At 37.0% G+C, this 19,475-nt stretch overlaps 1 protein-coding gene across 4 annotated transcripts in view; it reads left to right on the forward strand.

Annotated features, from left to right (window-relative positions):
- Nucleotides 1-19,475, forward strand: part of LOC135215102 (ubiquitin-conjugating enzyme E2 W-like) — a 405,544-nt gene that overhangs the window by 375,284 nt on the left and 10,785 nt on the right. For 3 of the 4 annotated variants that reach the window (XM_064249568.1, XM_064249577.1, XM_064249573.1), the window contains 4 exons: nucleotides 3,404-3,495; nucleotides 8,829-8,931; nucleotides 11,453-11,608; nucleotides 11,749-11,824. In XM_064249568.1, coding sequence (XP_064105638.1) covers nucleotides 3,404-3,495; nucleotides 8,829-8,931; nucleotides 11,453-11,608; nucleotides 11,749-11,824 — 427 coding nt within the window. Of the gene's footprint in view, nucleotides 1-738; nucleotides 873-3,403; nucleotides 3,496-8,828; nucleotides 8,932-11,452; nucleotides 11,609-11,748; nucleotides 11,825-19,475 lie in introns of all 4 variants that reach the window. The other variant, XM_064249581.1, reaches the window with a different exon arrangement.

Here is a 19,475-nt window from a genome sequence, read left to right on the forward strand (position 1 = left end):
ATGACACCTTTTTTATTTCATTACTTCTTCATGTGTTCATGGGCCCTTTCGTTAAGGATTATTAAAGTCATTGATTCACTTTTATAATGATTATACCTGTTCTGTTAAAAATGACGGCAATATTTAAGTAAATTGGCAGTTCGCGGCACTTTTGGCATGTCAGGTACAATATGTTGCTTTGTAATTTATTGCTGTAGACTGATAGTTAAATGTAGAGCGCACATTACCCTTGTATAGCAGGATATTCCTGTCCTATATTGAAAAGACTCGAGTAACACGAATATCTTCTAATATTAAAAGAAGTCTGTCTGAAATATCGTAAGGGAAGTTCTTATTAATCAATCATCCCAGCTTTATCTCCTCTTGATAACGGATTTACAGGAGTCGTAATGATAAGATTCTCCTTTTGGCTAACGATCTTTTTATTAGATAAGCTTCATTCCCAAGAAAGTCAACAGCTGAAGAGCTTCGCACCTGTGCCCCAATCAACCCATTCGCTCTTTCCTCTGAAATATTAATCTGGATATTCGATATACATAAGCATTCATGAAATCGTGAGCTGATGCTCAGTATACGCGTGATCTCATGAAATACTAAGCTGTGATGCAACCCATGTTGGCCTTTCTTGAAACATTAAACTGAAATTCAGCATATGCTGTTACTCTTTTACTCGACATATGTTGGTTTTCTCTATTTATTAATCTGATATTCGTTTTTTTTTTCTCTTCTTCTTCTTAGGTATTAAGAGATTACTCAGTACATGATGACTTCTCTGAGGTGTTTAGCTGATATTCTTCCAGAATTTGAGTTCCAGCTCCAGCTACCACAAAATAGCACACTTCATAATTACTTAAGACACCAGATGAGGCCAGGTGCTTGATAAATATTGCATGAAGTTTGCATCGTAATATGGCTGGGTAATTCTCTCCAGCACGTCAAACTATTAAATTTGTATATGTTATTGGTTGATGCAGACGTCTTTTGGAAATGTGGAAATGTTCTTGAAGTTTCACTGGAATATGTATGATCTCACTTGTTAACATTGTATTAGACAATTTATTCGCCGGTGTTATGGAAAGTCGTACACAGTTGTCAGCAGACTTTTGTAAATCGTATTTTGTAAAATATACGGTGTACGAGTTAGTCTGTTTATAGGAGTGATATAAGTCCTATAATGGAATGGAATTGATTATAGAGTTTAGTCCAAGGGCCAAGCACTGGGACCTATAATGTCGTTCAGGCCTGGAGAGGAAATTGCGAGTAGGTAGGTTTGAAAGGTGTAATAGGAGGAAAAACGCGCAGTTGTACCATATAGTATTGTCAGGAGAGGGTGGATAGCAAGAAGGAAAAAAACATAATGTAAATGGAGGTACAGCAAAAGGAATGAAAGGGTTGCAGCTAGGGGCCGAAGGGACGCTGCAAAGAACCTTTAGTAATGCATACAATGCACCCTGTTAGGTGCATTGACGGCACTGCATAAGTCCTGTAAAGACATGAAGATTGGTAGGAGAAGATAAAGCAATTTCATTGAAGATTAAACTGTGACGTTTCACATTCGGTAACGCAATTTAGGAGGGTGATGCGACAAGACCCCGTCCTTCATCGTGAGGAGGAGGAAGTAATTGAGTGTGTCAGTTTATTTCAGAATAAATGAATGCAGTGTTATGGGTAGGACAGAAATTGATCAGGTCGGGAATGTGCAAAGTAGCGAGGATAGTTAAGCCACTGTCAAAACAGTCTCGTAGGAAAATTATTTGCTTTATATTGTCAGAAAGAGTATGTTAAGTGATTATTTCAACTACTGACAGATGGATAGATGGAAATTGATATCGGATCAGAATTAATGTCATTTCACTTTACACGTTATTGCACATCTCAGCTGGGTTTTCCTATTGTTCCTCCTCATCTTCTTCGTCTGCTACTTCTTTTTTTCCTTCGTATTGTTATGTTTAAAAAAATTAGCATTTTAGTTTTCTGTCCGTCCGCCCTTAAGTCTTAAAAACTACTGAGGCCAAAAGCCTTCAAATTGGTATGTTGATCACCCACCCTCCAATCATCAAACATGCCAAATTGCAGCCCTCATGCCTCAGTATTTATATTATTTAAAGACTCGCATGGCTGTAGGTGCCAACAACACAGGCCACCACCGGGCCGTGTCTCTGAAAGTTTCATGGGCCGTGGCTGAGAAGAAACTTCGCTCTGCAGTAGATACATTATCAGGGGACAGTAGCGGCTGTAGAAAGTCATCCAAGTTTTGAATTTTAGGCCCTTTTGATATTTCATTGCACTTTCCCAAACAATGTTTGTACAGCTTTATGGTGAAAAAAAGGAGAAAAATTCATATTTTGAAAATATAAGGTAGAAATATTGTGGGTTTGAAATATTTAGTTTTTGTAGATATGCATGCTGTATATAATATATATATATATATATATATATATATATATATATATATATATATATGTAAGTGTGTGCTCGTCCTATATGTGTTGAAGTTGATCGGAGGGAAATTTTGCAAGTCCATTAGTAGCAATCTTTTTTAATAGTACGTAACGTCACCGTGTCATGTGCAAATAACAATAGTAACTGCAACTCCTTTCTCCACGAGAAGCAACTGTTTTTCAATAATAATACCTTACTCCATCGTGTTATGTACAAATAATAATAGTCATTATATTTGTGTATTAATTAAGCCAACGTATTTATTTATGTAACACGAGTCAGCTACAGGAGGCAGAAGGACACGCTTTATGTAGTTTGTGAGGTATATTATCAGTATAATACCCGATATTTGCTATAAAATATTGTGTATTGTTATATTAATTTACTTCAAAAACTACGCAAGAAGTGTTCTTTGGTCCTCTGCATCTGTCAGAACGTAATTGTTCTTTGTATGCCATAAAAATCGGCTGTTTATTTTTCATATATTTTAGTTTATGCCTAAAGTCCTACTCGTCGAGAATATATCTTTTATCTTTGGATAACTATTCGTATTCCTTTGCCCATAACTCTTACAAAATGCATCCTTTCAAACTAAGCATACATTTTGACTCTCGTTTAGCAGCTGATGTAATTTGGTGTTTGAACGAGACATTTTCTTTCCTGTTTTGAACATAATTATCGGCGATCTGATTAAAGATATAGGCATTGACTTAAATTCCATGATTCAGAAGGATGAATTAATTTGGTCGTTGGGAGTAAGTGACTGTCTGCATGGTTCATCTTGGGAAAAAAAAAAATACTAAATAGATAAAGAAAAATTAAGGTAGTTTCTGTAGCTCACCATACGCTGTACACATTCACCTTGACTTGAAGCAGCCATGACCCTCCCATGTAGTAAATGATGTGGCGTAGAAGCAGAGCATCCCCTTCAAGTCGATTGATTGATTGTTTTTATTTCCAGAAACGTCTACAGAAAGAGCTGATGTCGCTGCTGAAGGAACCCCCACCTGGTGTCACAGTCGACGTTGATCAAGCACACACGAAGCTTACAGAGTGAGTTTTTCCATTTTATAATTCCGAATTAGCCTCTGGTAGCGTTCGCTATGGTCTTTACTCGGATTGGTGACAGATCTCAGGAGTTGGGAGAGCGCTCGGGTCACAATGAGAAGCAAAAGGCCAGCTCGGTATTGGTGAATAGGATTAGAGTGGTGTAGGTTTCATTTGTTTTTTTCTTGCGGTATGTGTCTATTTGTCAAGAGGATTGCACAAAAAGTGTACTGGTTTTTCACGAGAATTTAACCGAAGATGGTCACGTGACCGACAACACGTGGCTAAGTTTTGGGAGAAAGAGGAATGTAACGTTCTGGGAAAATAGGTCTTTTTGTTGTGGATTGCTCGCCTACGGTGGCGAACATTACAGTCTACGTTGATTTTGTTTTCCTCGGGCAATAAACGCTTCTTGCTACCATTTTACACAAATCTGTGCTTAAGCACAGTCTTAGTTGTCTTTAGTAATTACCTATATGGGTCTAAATTAGATTAGTTTTTTATGCCAGTAGTTGATTTACCCTTGAGAAAACCAGAAGTTAGACTTATTTTTGTTAGGTCTTAAACTGCTTTAAGAAAAAAAAAAAAAGATCATTCATTATAGTAAAGGTAAAAATGTGTTCCTACCTAGTTCATGTTTTTCGTTGGTAAATATAGAGCGCACATTTTTATTCATCATTTATCATTTTTACCACAAAATTAAGGCTTCATTTTTTCACAGTGTTGTGTTATATTTTTGTTTATTAGCATATTTCGAAAAAAAATATGTATATTTTCACTATATGTTGAACACATCCGGTATTTTGTTAATTGGTTTGTTTCACATTCAGTAGAAATCAAAATCAGTTTTTTTCTTCATATCTTCCGTCGTTACTGATAAAACAATATTCATATTCTCTCTGATATGTCAAAATGTTTTTTCGTGATAATAGCGTATGTAGATTGCGACATGTGCTAATTTTCAAACTAACATTTCATGCGCTGTAGTTTCATCATTTTTCCACTGCTGGCTAAGCTTTGGTCCTCAATACCTTATATATGTAGGTAGTGTTAGCAAATCACGTAATTATATATTATACACATGTGCGTGTTTTCACTGGATTTATTGATGACAGTTTCCAAGCATTCCATGTGCAAGATCACTAGAATATATTGATAAATATTTGATTCGGTATTCCTGAAAGGAAAAATAATTAAGACTGAATTTCCTGCTTTTTAATTAATGTCCTTATTTCATGTAAAACATTGTTCATGTTCTTCTTAGAAGTCTTTGCTAAAGAGTCTTGGTGTGAATAAATGGGCAGACATCAAGATCGATAGGATAATGGTTCTTATAAAAAAAAAAAAAAAAAAAAAAAAAAAAAAAACAAAAAAAAAAAAAAAAAAAAAAAAAAAAAAAAGACAAGGATTGGATTTGGAGATAGTGGTGTGTCACGAATCGTCGTAGTCGGAACATGGTGTATACTTTCAACGTGTTCGGTAGAAATTTATGATGGATTCTCAAAGTCATGATGCAGTGGAATGTATACTGCGATTGTTAGTATCTCATCTCCCTTTGAAAGAACGCATTATTTAAGCGTGTTTAATGTTGGTCTTTAGAATTTTGTCCTCTTGTTTTTATCGTTTATTTATATAATGTGTCCCCTCATCGAAATACAAAATCGCTCACTGCAGACCAGACTAGATTATTTGCTCTTAGTACTTTTGCATTGGCTTTGACATCTCTCAATTCCGAGGTTTGCGTAGCTTTCGGTTTTTTTAATGCTGCAGGATACATGGTACTGTATACTCAAGGGAGAATAGTGTCATAACCAGCTTCGAAAGTAACACAAAAAGGGAAAGTTGACAAACTAAGTGAAGTTATAGTGATTCTGGAGTCGAAATGAAAATATATAGTATTTATGCGACGAAAGATCCTTGATTCAACTGCCGAGGAGAAAGTAAAAAGGGAGGTCTTCTCGATATATACCATAAAAATATATTCCATAAAGAGTCGGAGGAGGTTCATATAGTAAAGCTTGATGGATAAATGGAAAATACATACGAGAGCATTTAAAAGGACCACCCCGCCTCTCATAGGCCGACTTAGGCCTATGTTATCAGCCTTCCTCGACATTTTACTGTATTTGGGGCTGAGTTCCCCAAACTATCCAAACTTGAAAGGATAGAAGCACAAAGGGAAGTTAGTAAACAATTTAGGATTTAAGTGAAACTATTCACATGAGTGAGCACAATAAATGCAGCCCTTAATAGGGTCTCTAAAGAACAAGGGATGGGAAGGGGAGGGAGAGAGCGAAAGATTATTCAGATATCGCAAGAAGAGGCAACTAAACTTTGTAAATTACGCTAGTTAAAACATTAAGATTATAAATTAATACAATTAGAGGTTGTCATTGTTGAAGCATTTTTAGTATCGCCATAAACAAGAAATTGTTAAATATAAGAGAAATAAATACAACCAGTGGCGGGTAATTTTCATAAAATGTTTCCGTGGCAGGTTCTCCAACAAACCTTTTAAAAATGCAAGAAGCACAAGCTGCATCCCGATAAAATATCAAGATAGGCATAAAATAGGGTCGGTGATCACGAGTCTATTTTTCCCCGCCTCGCTGCGTCCATATTGTCAGTCGAAGAGGTTATGAGAATTTTTATGCGCTGAGAAATTTCGTCTTTCTTCTAAGGACTCGTAGTTTCGAGTTAGGGGATAGTTGCTGATGCTTTCGTTAAATGAAAATAATAGGCTAAAGGAAATCCATGAGGCAAGTTCAATGACTTTTTTTTTTTTTTTTTTTTTTATTTTAGAAACCAAATTTTTTAGAAACCAAAGACAATTTCTATCCGATCTATAATATTTATATACCTTGGGAGAACTAAGTGCTCTTGACTGGAGAGAGAGAGAGAGAGAGAGAGATTGTTTGTTTGTATGGTTTTTTACGTTGCATGGGACCAGTGGTTATTCAGCAACGGGACCAACGGCTTTACGCGACTTCCGAACCACGTCGAGAGCGAACTCTTATCACCAGACATACACATCTCTAACTCCTCAATGGAATGCCTGAGAATCTAACTCGTGGCCACCCAGGTGGCAGGCCAACACCATACTGACCACGCCACTGAGGCGCTAAAATCGAAGGGAAGTACAGTTTGAAGAAAAGACAAGCCAAAATACAGTCCAACAAGAGAAGTTATGATTAAAGTCAAATTCAGAAGACGATCTTCCAAAAAGTGTCAAGAAAGCAAGGATATCTAGTAGCCACCAAAAAGAAAATTAGAGGAAGACTCAGAACCCAAAAAAAGCTAAATGAAACAATCCAAGGCAAAATTTGAGGATATCAAAGTAAAAAGTAAAGAATATATTTATAATAAAAAAAATCCATTTGGGATTCCTTTTAAGGAAAAAAGACCGAAACATAAGTCAAGTAAAAGTTTAGGCAAAGCAGAAAAACGGCTTTAGCATAGATAAGACGAATGGCATTAGGGTGGGTCAAGTTTGAAGACGATTATGACTATACTCAGTTTTTTCCATCTGTCCACCCGCCTATGGTGTTTGTATATGGTAACACTGCGTCCCGGGCTTAGATAGTTACATTCAGCTTACATTCAACAATAATAACAATATCCTATTTCGAATATTAACAGTGTAATTCGCATACAGTAAATTATGAAAACGCTTTTCAGTTGCAAATGTACACCCAGATATCCTTTTATTTACCTAAAACTTACACATAGCGTAACTATTTAAAGCCGGGACGCAGTGTTACCATGCGAAAACACCACAGGCGGATGGACAGATGGAAAAAAACAGAGTATAGTTGGGGAAAAAAGTACATTTAAAGGCGATGGAGCCAAGGAAGTGTACTGTGTCAAGTGAATCTTTTACTTTATGATTATCATTTTAAAAACAGTTCAGTTTTTATTTTAGGATGTGCAGTTCTGGGTATACAAGTCATTAACCTCTTTTGACTTGTTTAACTTTCGTAATTTTTGTTTGCATGGGTTATAAAAAATATATATTGGTCAGTTATGCAATATATATTTATACAATCCAAAGAGTGGGAGGAGTGGGAGAAAAAAAAAAGTCTAAACGCATAATTTCATCATTTATCTTCTTTTCCGTCTTCTTTGGAGAGAGGAAAAAGTAAAGTAAATATATATGTAAATATGTACCCCTTTTTCACCCCGGGCCATTCTTTGATTGTGCGCCAAAGGGAATTTATTCTGGACGCAGTCTGGAGGGGTCCCAGAAGTACTCGAGATGAGGAGAGGAAATTCCATTCCCTGTTCTTCGCATCAGTAGTCGTATGAATATTCTAAACCAGTTCTCTCGGATGAAGGTTGTCAATATCTACGGGTAGGGTCTGCCGAGGCAGGTATCCTGTATTCAGGCTTTGTTTGTTTTCATGTAGAGAGATAGCTTTCCATTTATTGGCGCATGTGAATTGGGCCATGTTTAGAAGTGAATGAATGCTTTGCTCTCTCCGGTTTATAATTACCCAAGGGAACGAGGACAGCAATTGTTTGTCTCTCATCCAGTTTATTTTTTTTTTCTTAGGCTTTTGTGAATGTATTGAAGTGTATTTCGTTTTATTCGTGAATTGGTAGTTTACTGATGCTTTTATAAAAAGAAAAAAAACTATGCTGTATGCTTCTCTACCCCTGAACATAGGAACTCTCAATCTTGTGTCCATGTCCTCTTTTCACGATCATTTAAAACGATAAACTATGAAGACTAGACCAGGCATCGGCGAAAGTGATGCCATTAACCCATCCAATTATTTACGTCTTCTGTGTTTGTGTGTGTGTGTGTGCCGAGAAATCTACCTGGAAAGAAGTCAGTATATCCCATAATGCCAAAGAAATTTTAACTATAATCTTTGTTAGGAAACCTGACTGAGGAGGTTGGAACTATCTGTTGTTGTGTTAAAAGTAACCAGTTGTTCTTGAAAGAACTGTCCATCATGGGTGGCTTTGAATATCCCAGGAAATTTAGTGTCATGCAACTTTTTTTTTTTTTGAAATGGCATAAAATAAAATAAAAACTTTTATTTAATATGGTAAAATAGACAGCACCATGTTTTAGTACAGTACAAAGATTTGCAAGAATTACCTTTATAATAATAATAATAATATAAAAACAGTATTGAAATTACCTCATATTCTCTGGTGATCCATGTTATATTTGTGAAAGTGTATTCTATCAGTATTAACTCCTTTCAAGCGTAAGTGTACTCTATTGATGAATTACTCAAATTAACTCAGTATCTACATAGTTTAGCATTTTCATTGATTTTGGAGACTTCAGTAGGAGTAACAGATTATAAGAGCACATTTTATTTCAGGTGGGTTGTTCATATGGAAGGCGCCTCAGGCACCCTTTACGAAGGCGAAAAGTTCCAGTTACAGTTTAAGTTTTCACCAAAATATCCATTTGATTCTCCAGAGGTGAGTTTTTGGCTGTGAAGAGTAATTTTGTGATACATAGATATGCATAGTTTTTGTTCATGAATTTAGAGTGACAATTTTAGAAAGTTGATACAATAATCTGTGCTTGCTTTCTTACCAATAATTGTTTATTTGTAGGAGATTATTTATTTTACCCTGCCAGATTTCAAATTCGTACCTATTACTAAAGTAGTTCGTGTATTTGTAGCAAATATTTGCATAGGCTTCTGTAAGGACAACAGGTTACAGAGAATGACTTGCCAAAACTGAGCTAGTGGTCAGGACAGAAAAGCCCTGTGACCTATTTGAGGTTGCTGATTTTAGAATCCCCAGGAAAGACTGTCATGCCTATCGGCATGCCTCAATGCCTCTTCTGATTCATAGTGCTCACGATGATCTCCAGATCATGAACCCTATTGGAGACTAGTGACATCAGTGAATCTCGAATGGTGCTCAGTAGGCATTATTGAATGGTGTTTGCAGCATCATTTTGGCTGCACCCACATTTTAGCATTTTATCTTGCTTCCATCTTGCAGTCCTGCTTTTAACTATTACTTCTTAGTACGACTATGGGGCTTTCTCCCAGATTCACCTTCACATCCTTGTTCTTTATGTCATTTTCTGGATCTACCTACCTTGCTGTCCAGCTCCAGCTCCCTATTTTCGATGTCTTAACCACTGAATGGCTGAGGGTATCCCAGTGCTTGGCTTTATAGCCTAAATTTCATGATTTATTAATTCATTCCAGATCCTGACCAAAAGTGAAAAGGCGGTCTTAATTTTGAAACAACTGATCCTCGGAATATGCTAAAATTAGCTAATCATCGCTATGCACCAAGTATATCCCTACTACTAAGTTGGCTAAAACCAAAAAAAAAAAAAGGGGTGAACACTCAAGGTAACATGGGGGCTGAGGGGGGGGAGTGTTGGTTGTCAACAGAATGGAGCACAGAGCAGCAAACTGAGGGGCATTTCTTTTGCAGACAAAGCAGCAGTATGTATTTCCCAGAGTCCTTGTTAATACACATCCATCATATCTATTTCACCCTCTCTGGTGAAAGTTAACACAGACTGGAATTTTCTGTTCTGAATTGGGTCTATAATATATACCTGGTCAGTGCAGAGATTGATCACTGGTCTCCAGCCTTGTCAACCTCTAAATGAAGAGAAGGCAACTCTAGAAGTGTGGAGTCCTGTGGTCTTTGTCTTTCAGGGCTGAGTTTTCACCATGGCCTCTGCTTCAACTGGAAGCCCGGATGGTAGGCAGAAAATGGATCAGCAGAAGAGTTAGGGGTGGATAGCAGTCCTTGAAAGGTAGTCTGTATCCATTCTGTAAACCCCAGTCTATCTAATTCTTAATGGTGTGACAGACACCCTTCAACTCATAGCAGCTAAAGAAAAGGACTGCCACCTCCAGTGTCCCTCTCCTTTCTCACCCTTACCCTTCCTCCAAGCCCTTACCTGACTCTTAAACTAAGGCCAGCGAGGTTGGGGAAAAGGTCTGAAGGGGATTGTTTGTTTGTTTTTATGGTGTTTTTACGTTGCATGAAACCAGTGGTTATTCAGCAATGGGACCAACGGCTTTACGTGACTTCTGAATCACGTCGAGAGTGAACTTCTGTCACCAGAAATACACATCTCTCACACCTCAATGGAATGCCCAAGAATCGAACTCACGGCTACCGAGGTGGCAACCCAAGACCATAGCGATCACGCAACTGAGGCGCTAAGGTCTGAAGGGGGCCTCTTCCCTTTCCAGAAGGAGAAAGCTGAACAGCTGGCCAGGGTTTGATGGGTGCCCATTTCATTCTAACCCTTATTTTAATGCCTTATCAAGTACTATTTAGTCTTCAAGGTAGTGACCTTCAGAGCTGCTAGAGGCTTCATGAAAGTCACCACACAGTAGGTATATAAAATGCGGTAGTATCAGTATCCTTTGATCCCCCCAGTACCTTGACTCTGCTCATCAAAAAGATCAAGGAAGAGTTCAGAAGCCACCCATTTTCAGCTGGAGACTGACTGCTCTCTGTCACAGCCTGATGGAGGAGGTTGCTGACTGCATCATATTTTTTCAACATGGTTGGGTGAGGAAGCTCGGTGGACACTCTCAGCTGACACCAACAGTCTATAACTTTGCCTAGTACTTCTCCAAATAGAGAGAGCACACAATGAAATCAGCTATCAAGTTGACCTGAAGTTCCAACCACAAGGCAGAGTAGAGGGGGCCCATGTTTGATTGATTTTGGAAAATTTGGCTATAAAAAATTTTGCAAACTGTGCAAGGTAAAGGCTTGTATACTAAATTGATTACATATGTGTATTGGGTAAATTAATTACACATAGTACAGAATCTGGTATAGGTCACATAAAGCAACTTTACCAAAACTTAAATGTTTTAAAGATATATGTTTTCTGGTTTTATTTATCATAAGTTATTCTCTTTTATCAACATAACTATGCTCTTAATTAGTTACCCATTGTGAATCTTAAGCGTTTCCTTTAATAAATTGTATTTTTCAGGTGATATTTGTTGGAGACAATATTCCCATCCATCCACATATCTACTCGAATGGGCATATATGCTTAAGCATTTTAACAGAAGATTGGTCCCCAGCCTTGTCAGTTCAGGCTATTTGTCTATCCATTATTTCTATGTTATCATCATGTAAAGAAAAGGTAAGTATTTTCCATTGTGTAATTATAAATACTGAAAGGTACATAGTGAAAAAATACAATCAGAATAAGAATTTATTTTCAATAAACCCATGAGTATGTTCCTACCCTGCACTAAAATTTTACTTATTTTCTTCACACAGAAACGACCACCAGATAATAGTTACTATGTAAAAACTTGCAGTGCCAACCCGAAAAAAACAAAATGGTGGTATCATGGTATGTATCCTTGTACTTTAAAATAGCTTGTGTGTATTCCCTTTTTTTTCTTTCATTTTTTCTTGCATTACCATTGGTATAATTTTCAATACTTTGCCATAAAGTCAGTTTTCAGTATACTTGTATTGTACTAATACTAAAAAGATAATGCCTGGACTGTTAAGCCTCAAATTCAAATATTAACATTACAGTCATTATTGCAGAAGAAATTCACATTTTTAATCTAGTGGTGACCTTTGTGATGTGTTGGACAAGTATTGGGACTGTATGGTTGACAAATGGAATATAGTATCAACTGTAGGTTTATGAAAATACCTTATACGTACGTATTTTGCTATGAAGCTTCTTTCGTCCATGTCATTTCCAGTAGTGCTCTCAATTTTAAGTAAATAATAATTAGAATTTTGAATGATTCTGGAACCAGGACACGGTTTCTTTGTCAGTCAAGATATATTTTTTTGTAACTAGGAGTGATTGGAAATCATAAAACAATGAATATGTGGATATTTGTTGAATGCATTTATTAAATGTGCAGTCAAGACCATCAATAAGTAAAAGTTTATTGACTGACTTGAAGTAGTTGATGGAAATGGCCCATTTTGTAGTGCAATTTTTTGGAAGCCTATAATGCATAGAAAAATTATAAAGCACACTTGAATGGGCAACAGACAAACACAGTTGTTGTTTCTTTTAGTTATTTTCTCTCGATAGAAGTGACACAAAGATCATAAATGATACTTTAGTTTACAACCAGACTCAGCCTTGTTTACTCTTGGCCTGAATGCCACTTCCTTCCTGGGGTTTTGGCTGCATTACTCCACTATTCAAAAAGCAAAAATATATCCGTATGCAGCTGAAACTGCTGATTAGTAATTTACATTTTGTTACAGGTTCCATATTTTGAAAGATATAGCCCATTGACTTTACAGGATCATTTTTCCTGGGTAACCCTTTATAATAAAGTCTTATAAAGACAACAATACTAATATTGTAATTCCTCACATTTTAGTACAGTATTCCCTCCACCTGCATTTAAGGATATGGGGTCAGAACATAGTTTCTGTATCACTTCTTCAGTCCTGTTGTACTAGTTGGAGAACACTATCACAGTTTATTGGTTACTTTCTATAGTTTAACCAATTTTTTTGTTTACAGATATTAAATTTTTTTAACATTGCTTCCTTGTTTTGTAAAGTTATTGGTGAATTTCTATCTAAGTGTGTTCAGGCTTTTCAGCTAGCTTTAATGTAAATTCTACAGAGAATTTATGAATTATGTGATTTCTTGTGTTTCAAGATGTTTTTTAAATTAGATTATCCACTTTGCTGTATTGTACTTGTAAAATGAGTTACTTTTTGTTCTATTGCAATTTATAGATTCATTGTTATATAGTATTGCTTTGTATGTTTATCCCGATATTTTTATCCCATCCTCCACCTTGACCTTAGTGTACTTTGTTATTCCTTTGTAGTCTAGAAAATGTAGTCATGTACCAATTAGCACCAAAAAAAATCACCTCCCCTGATACCATTAAAATAAGCACTTTAGCATTTTTTTTTTTTTTGCAAAGTATTTTGCTGGAAACAGGAAAAATGTTGCCTGAAAGAATACGTAATTGTCAAATGTGCCCTTAGGTATCTTCAAGTGTAAGCTACATAATTGTATTAGGATTGTCTGTGAAACACAAACAGACAACAACCCTGGTTTTACTAAACTGCACTTTACCTTTCAATGAACAGATAGTGAAACTTCCCCCTTAATTATGAGATCACCTATATAAAAATATATTTTCTGTTACTTTTCAAAGAACAGATGATGAAACTTCCCCCTTAGTTATGAGATTACTTATATAAAAATATATTTACAGACATTTTGTTCCATAAATCTTTATCTTGCATTATCATAATAGTTCAGCTTGAAGCAGCTAATGGGATACATTATTTAATATGTAATAAAAATAATGTTAAAATTATTATAAAAAGGTTTAAGATGCTCTTAAAAGGAGTAAGACCCCAGACCCTGCAACTCTTAATGACTCCATTCAGTAAGGCACCTTGTTATATAATATGTAGATGCCTGTTCACCTAGTTGGAGAGGGAAAGAGGGTCATTGACATGAAGGTAGAAGTAAGCAATGATGAATATGAAACAAAATTTATTTTAGAAAATTACCATGTTTAAATAGATAAAATTTTGCCCAACTTAATTACTACTTGGTTTTCTAGCTGGCTGGAGAGAGTTTTCAAATTGGGATTATGTCATTAGAGATCAGGTATCTAAATCTGACACGTATTTAAAACTTGATGACATGGTTACTCGTAGGTTGGGCTAGAAATTAGACCTTGTTAGGATGGAAGGTCTAACCTTAAGGTTGGCTAACCTCCTCCTTCCCAAAAAATTAATAAATATTGTCTTATCAGTTCAGGTAGTTCTAGATACCAACCTTGGAAGTTCATTATGTACAATGTAGGTTAGTTGTCCATAAGTGAAGAGGGATGAGGAGGCATTGGGTAGGACTATGAGAAAACAAATTGAGGTGTGATAGATTTTTTTAAGTATGCCTAAATAGTATTTGAATAGGTCCGAAATACTACAAGTACAAAATTTGTGAACTTAAGTACAAAGTCCTTTTGAACAGAGGAATAGACCATAAATTGGAGAGTATAATGTTCTTTGGGACTGAGACTAGGGATACTGAAGTCTCATGAATAAGAATTGAAGGTGTAGTCTATCATCATTGATAATAGGAATGTAACCTTAAGACCTCTTGATGGGGCCACAGGAGTGAATTTTCTGTCCACACTAGTCCCAAGGTTTCAGACATTTTTATTGAAAAATGCATACTAGAGAGACAGAATAAGAGAGACTTGAATTTATAGACCATCCCAAAGGTAAAGGTACTTCAAGGCATCCACAAGGTCACTGATCCCTTAGTAATGAATACTAGCCATCTAATCTGACATATAATGTCATCCAAGCAGCAAGAGGCAAGAAAACAGATGATAGGAACTGCTAGATATTTTTTCAGGAAGACATTTCCCTTATATATTCAATCCCAGCATTGAAAACATCACCACCCCATAAATTCAGAGCCATGTGATATACAGCTACCCCATTGTAGAAACATTGGAGATATACTTCAAGAGACCTATGACTTGATAGCTTGTCCTGTTTGAGCAAGACAAAGTAGCTTTGTTGCAATTCAGGGAGGAAGAGTGCTTCTGTGATCAGTACCCCAATGCTAATCTTGACTAAAATCTGGAGCAAGGCAGGTTGAATTATGAGGTCTGTATAAGTTTTCCATGATTATTCCTTAACTGATAATGCCTTGACATTTGGGCAGTACAGGGCTGAGATGAATGCTTCCTAATATATGATTATAGAAACAAAGGGCTATCCTTTATTGTAAGAAGTCAGATGATGTATGTAAATGATCAACACCAACTTGGGCTATTTTATGTCAAATCCTAACGAACATAGCCAGTATATAGTGTAGTTTATACAAACTATAAAATACAAAGAAATAACTATGTAATGCTTAAAAATCTTCTTCCATTTACTACAATGGTAAGCAAAGTGACAGTTGTGACAGCCTTCCAGAACTGAAATATTGGTACTCTACCGTTTTGATGCACCAGTGATCAGAAAATATACTATATTACACATACTTGGTAACAGGTAATAATAACCCTAAAAGTAAATAGAAAGGATTAAATACAAATATACTATATTACACATACTCGGTAACAGGTGATAATAACCCTAAAAGTAAATAGAAAGGATTATGTACATGGACAATATGAACTTATGACCACCCCATGACTTAGGCTAGCCTACTTTAAACCCTGGCCTATAACTTTGTCCAGATAGTCCTAGTCTGTACAAGCATATACCAAAGTCAGTATAGCCCACAAAATATAAAGAATTAAGCATTAGGCAAAGTGACCTGTAATGAAATTATTAGTAACTTACACTGAATTACTATGCACTGATGATCAGTTAATTTTAAAGATTTATGTATATGAATGAAGATATAACCCCAAGGATAAACAGTAAAGTCTTTACAAGCACACTAGGCACAAATATAAAGAATTAAGCATTATATTAAGCAAAGTGATCTGGGAGCGTCTCAGTGGTGTGGTTGGTTTGGTGTTTGCTTCTCACCTCGGTGGTCGCGGGTTCGATTCCCAGCCATTCCATTGAGGAGTGAGAGATGTGTATTTCTGGTGATTGAAGTTCACTCTTGACGTGGTTCAGAAGTCACATAAAGCCGTTGGTCCCGTTGCTGAATAACCTCTGGTTCCATGCAATGTAAAAACACCATACAAACAAACAAAACAAACAAACAAAGTGATCTGGTATACAATTTATGGGTAAATTATAGTTGGACTATTATGCACAGATAATTTTAAACATAGAATATAAATAAAGACATGTACACAGGGTAAACAAGAAGAATAGTTTGTTTGTTTGTATGGTGTTTTTATGTTGCATGGAACCAGTGGTTATTCAGCAATGGGACCAACGGCTTTACATGACTTCCAAACCACATCAAGAGTGAACTTTTATCACCAGAAATACACATCTCTCACTCCTCAATGGAATGCCCGAGAATCCAACTCGCAGCCACCAAGGTGGCATGCCAACACAGGAAGAATAGTGCATGGGCATAGTCTACCATATGGTAAACCATTTTCTTGTCTGCCCTTAGAGACTTCAGGTATTCAGCTTAGCTGTCTGGTTAAACTGTTTAATAATAAGAGAATCCCTCAAAGATATGCCCCTCGAAGATATGCATTTTGTGCATATTATATTGACAGCTTTTTTGTGCATATTATATTGACAGCTTTTGTCAATATAAGATGTTGTGCTTGCTGAAGTGCAGTCATTTTAGAATTTAATTTCCTACAAAGTACATAGTCCCCTTCGGAAGTCACACACTATCCAGCACTGTTTCTTTTTATGGAAGCATTCCTGGAACTTGTTTTCTGGGATAATCAGCAGCTGCCTCATTGCATTCCCTTGGATATCCTCTACGTCCTGTAATCTTCTTCATTTCAAGTGGGATTTGATTATTGGAAAGATGAAAAAGTCAAAGGGGGAGAGATCTGGGGAATACAGTGGCTGTCAGACCTAAGGGATGTTGTGCTTGGCCAAACACTGCTGCACAAGGTGTGCTGAATGGGTAGGTGTGTCATGGTGTAATTGGTAATTGCCACTCACCAGACGCATGCAGTTCTGGCCTTTTCTGATGAATAGCATCCTGCAAAAGTCACAAGAGGTCACAGTGGTACTCCTTGTTTACTGTCTGACCAGGAGTGGAGCATACTCATGATGAACAATTTCCTTGTAGTCAAAGTCAATGACATTTTTCTCAATTCTGCTGGTTGCGGGCCTCTCAGAATGTTTTTCGCTGTTAACATTTTGTCAGCCATCTTGAAAACATCTGAACCACTCATACACTCATGTGCGACTCATACACTCCTTTCCATACACTTTTTGCACCGTTGTGTAGGTCTTACACATGTTCCTTCCAAGCGCAGCTGTAGAGTGGAAGTGAGCCAAGACGCTAAAAACTCAAGTGTGTATGCACAGTTGGGGTCAAGGCCAATCTGTGCCAAGTGGCCTCATTCCGCATATTTTAACTCCTTTACTATAGCACCAGTCCCGATACTTTATGATCACACCTCGTATAGTTGTTAACTTGTTACTCCTGTTGTGCTAACTCCTAGTTTGTTAACAAAGGGTTGGCAAGTAAAATGTGAGATCAAACCAATGTCTTTTATTAAGCTACAAAAGGATAGGGGGTTGGACATAGTCCTTGGCAAGTAAAATGAGAGATTAAACCAATGCTTTCATTAAGCTACAGATGGATAGGGGGGTTGGACATAGTCCAGTACATACTATATGCCCTTTTCCAGTTGTGCCTCTCTCTCTCTCTCTCTCTCTCTCTCTCTCTCTCTCTCTCTCTCTCTCTCTCTCTCTCTCTCTCTCTCTCTGTGTTTAAACATTTGTGCTTACATGGGATGTCGAACAAGTTTAACACTCTGTTAGGAAAAAGGCAGATGGAAAAAGCAATAGAAATGGAGCTGGAAGGATTATGCAGAGAAACTATGTGCTCCACACGGGAAAAGTGCATTGGAATAGTAACCCTTTTAGTCTAGGCTAACATATCTCAGATATTGGCTTAATCATGCTGATACTGTGCTCAGTGTAACATAAGGAAATGCTTTCTATTAACATACTGACCATCCATAACAGTGAAAAGAAACATAAAAATATTATTTACACTTATTAAAAAAAAACATATAGCATGCTCAATGCACCAACCTTTGAGCTCAAGACAAATGAGCACCGACAATTGAGCGTGAGTGATCTACCTCAGGTGTTGATGTTATCTGACAGTGGGTTTAAGTAAACCCTTAGCATGAAGAAACCTGGTGACCCAGGTCTTAGAGTTCCACAAAATCACTCATAAAGTGAACCACCAGGCACCAATTTGTAATGGCTGTCCAGTGGTTAAGAGATCTCTTCTGTTAATGTTGTCATCTTATCTTCCAGGTAGCTGTTGCAGCTTTAGTGCTCTCCCCCCAAAAGCTACAAAACTTGCCGAATAGTGTGTACTTTACCTGTCACTATTATCTGCTTCTGATCATTTGACAAAAGAGGGCATTGCATTACAAAATTCAGCCATTCCCTCACATGCTGCTACACTCTTCACATCCTTCCAGATGTCTTCCCAGAGGGAATTCAGGGTCATGGGTTGCATTACTGTTTTCTTTCTTTTCTCGCGCAGACAGGGCCTACATCAAGCAGAATCAATGTCTTTGCTTCCTTTTCTCACTCAGACAGGGCCTACATCAAGCAGAATCAATGTCTTTGCTTCCTTTTCTCACTCAGACAGGGCCTACATCAAGTAGAATCAATGTCTTGACCAATACCATCCTTTTCTGAATGTTCAGCAAAGGTAGAGAAAACTACCCAATGCCACACATACCACACCCTTCATGCTTCCATGTCATAGTTAGTAGTACTAGGGTTTCCTCCTTTCCTTATTCACCTGGTGCAGAATGTGTTTAGAATCAGTTTCTTGATCACATGAGTTAAGGGGATATCCAAAGTGCTACTTATCCAAGAGCAAGATATCAGATGATCACCAGAGAGAGAGAGAGAGAGAGAGAGCAGATGATCACCAGAGAGAAAAGAGAGGAGAGAGAGAGAGAGAGAGATGGATGGAGAGAGAGAGAGACGATGGCGAGCGTGACGAGAGAAGAGAGAGAGCGAGAGGGTGAGGAAGGGGGGGTGCGAGAGAGAGAGGAAAAAAAATACATTATCCTTAAAAAAAAAGCATGTAGAGAAAGAGGACAAGACAGTACATAATTGGAGAAATTCTAAAATAGAAGTGGGAAGTGATCTCTTTGAGCACTTGAGAAAATGTTCAGGCACATGAAATTTATATTATGTACATGAATGAAATGGATGTATGTGATAAGATGAAAAACACTACAGATGTTAAATGGCAACTTCATATCCTTACCTCCTCACCTTGTCAACAAAGCATAACTGTATGCATTAAATTATGCTTTCAGCCAAAAGTGCCAACTTTAAACGAAAAACTGTATGTCACACCATAAGTTTCTACAGTAACTTTT

This window comes from Macrobrachium nipponense, chromosome 19 (assembly GCF_015104395.2).
Source record: "Macrobrachium nipponense isolate FS-2020 chromosome 19, ASM1510439v2, whole genome shotgun sequence".
Classification (NCBI taxonomy): domain Eukaryota; kingdom Metazoa; phylum Arthropoda; class Malacostraca; order Decapoda; family Palaemonidae; genus Macrobrachium; species Macrobrachium nipponense.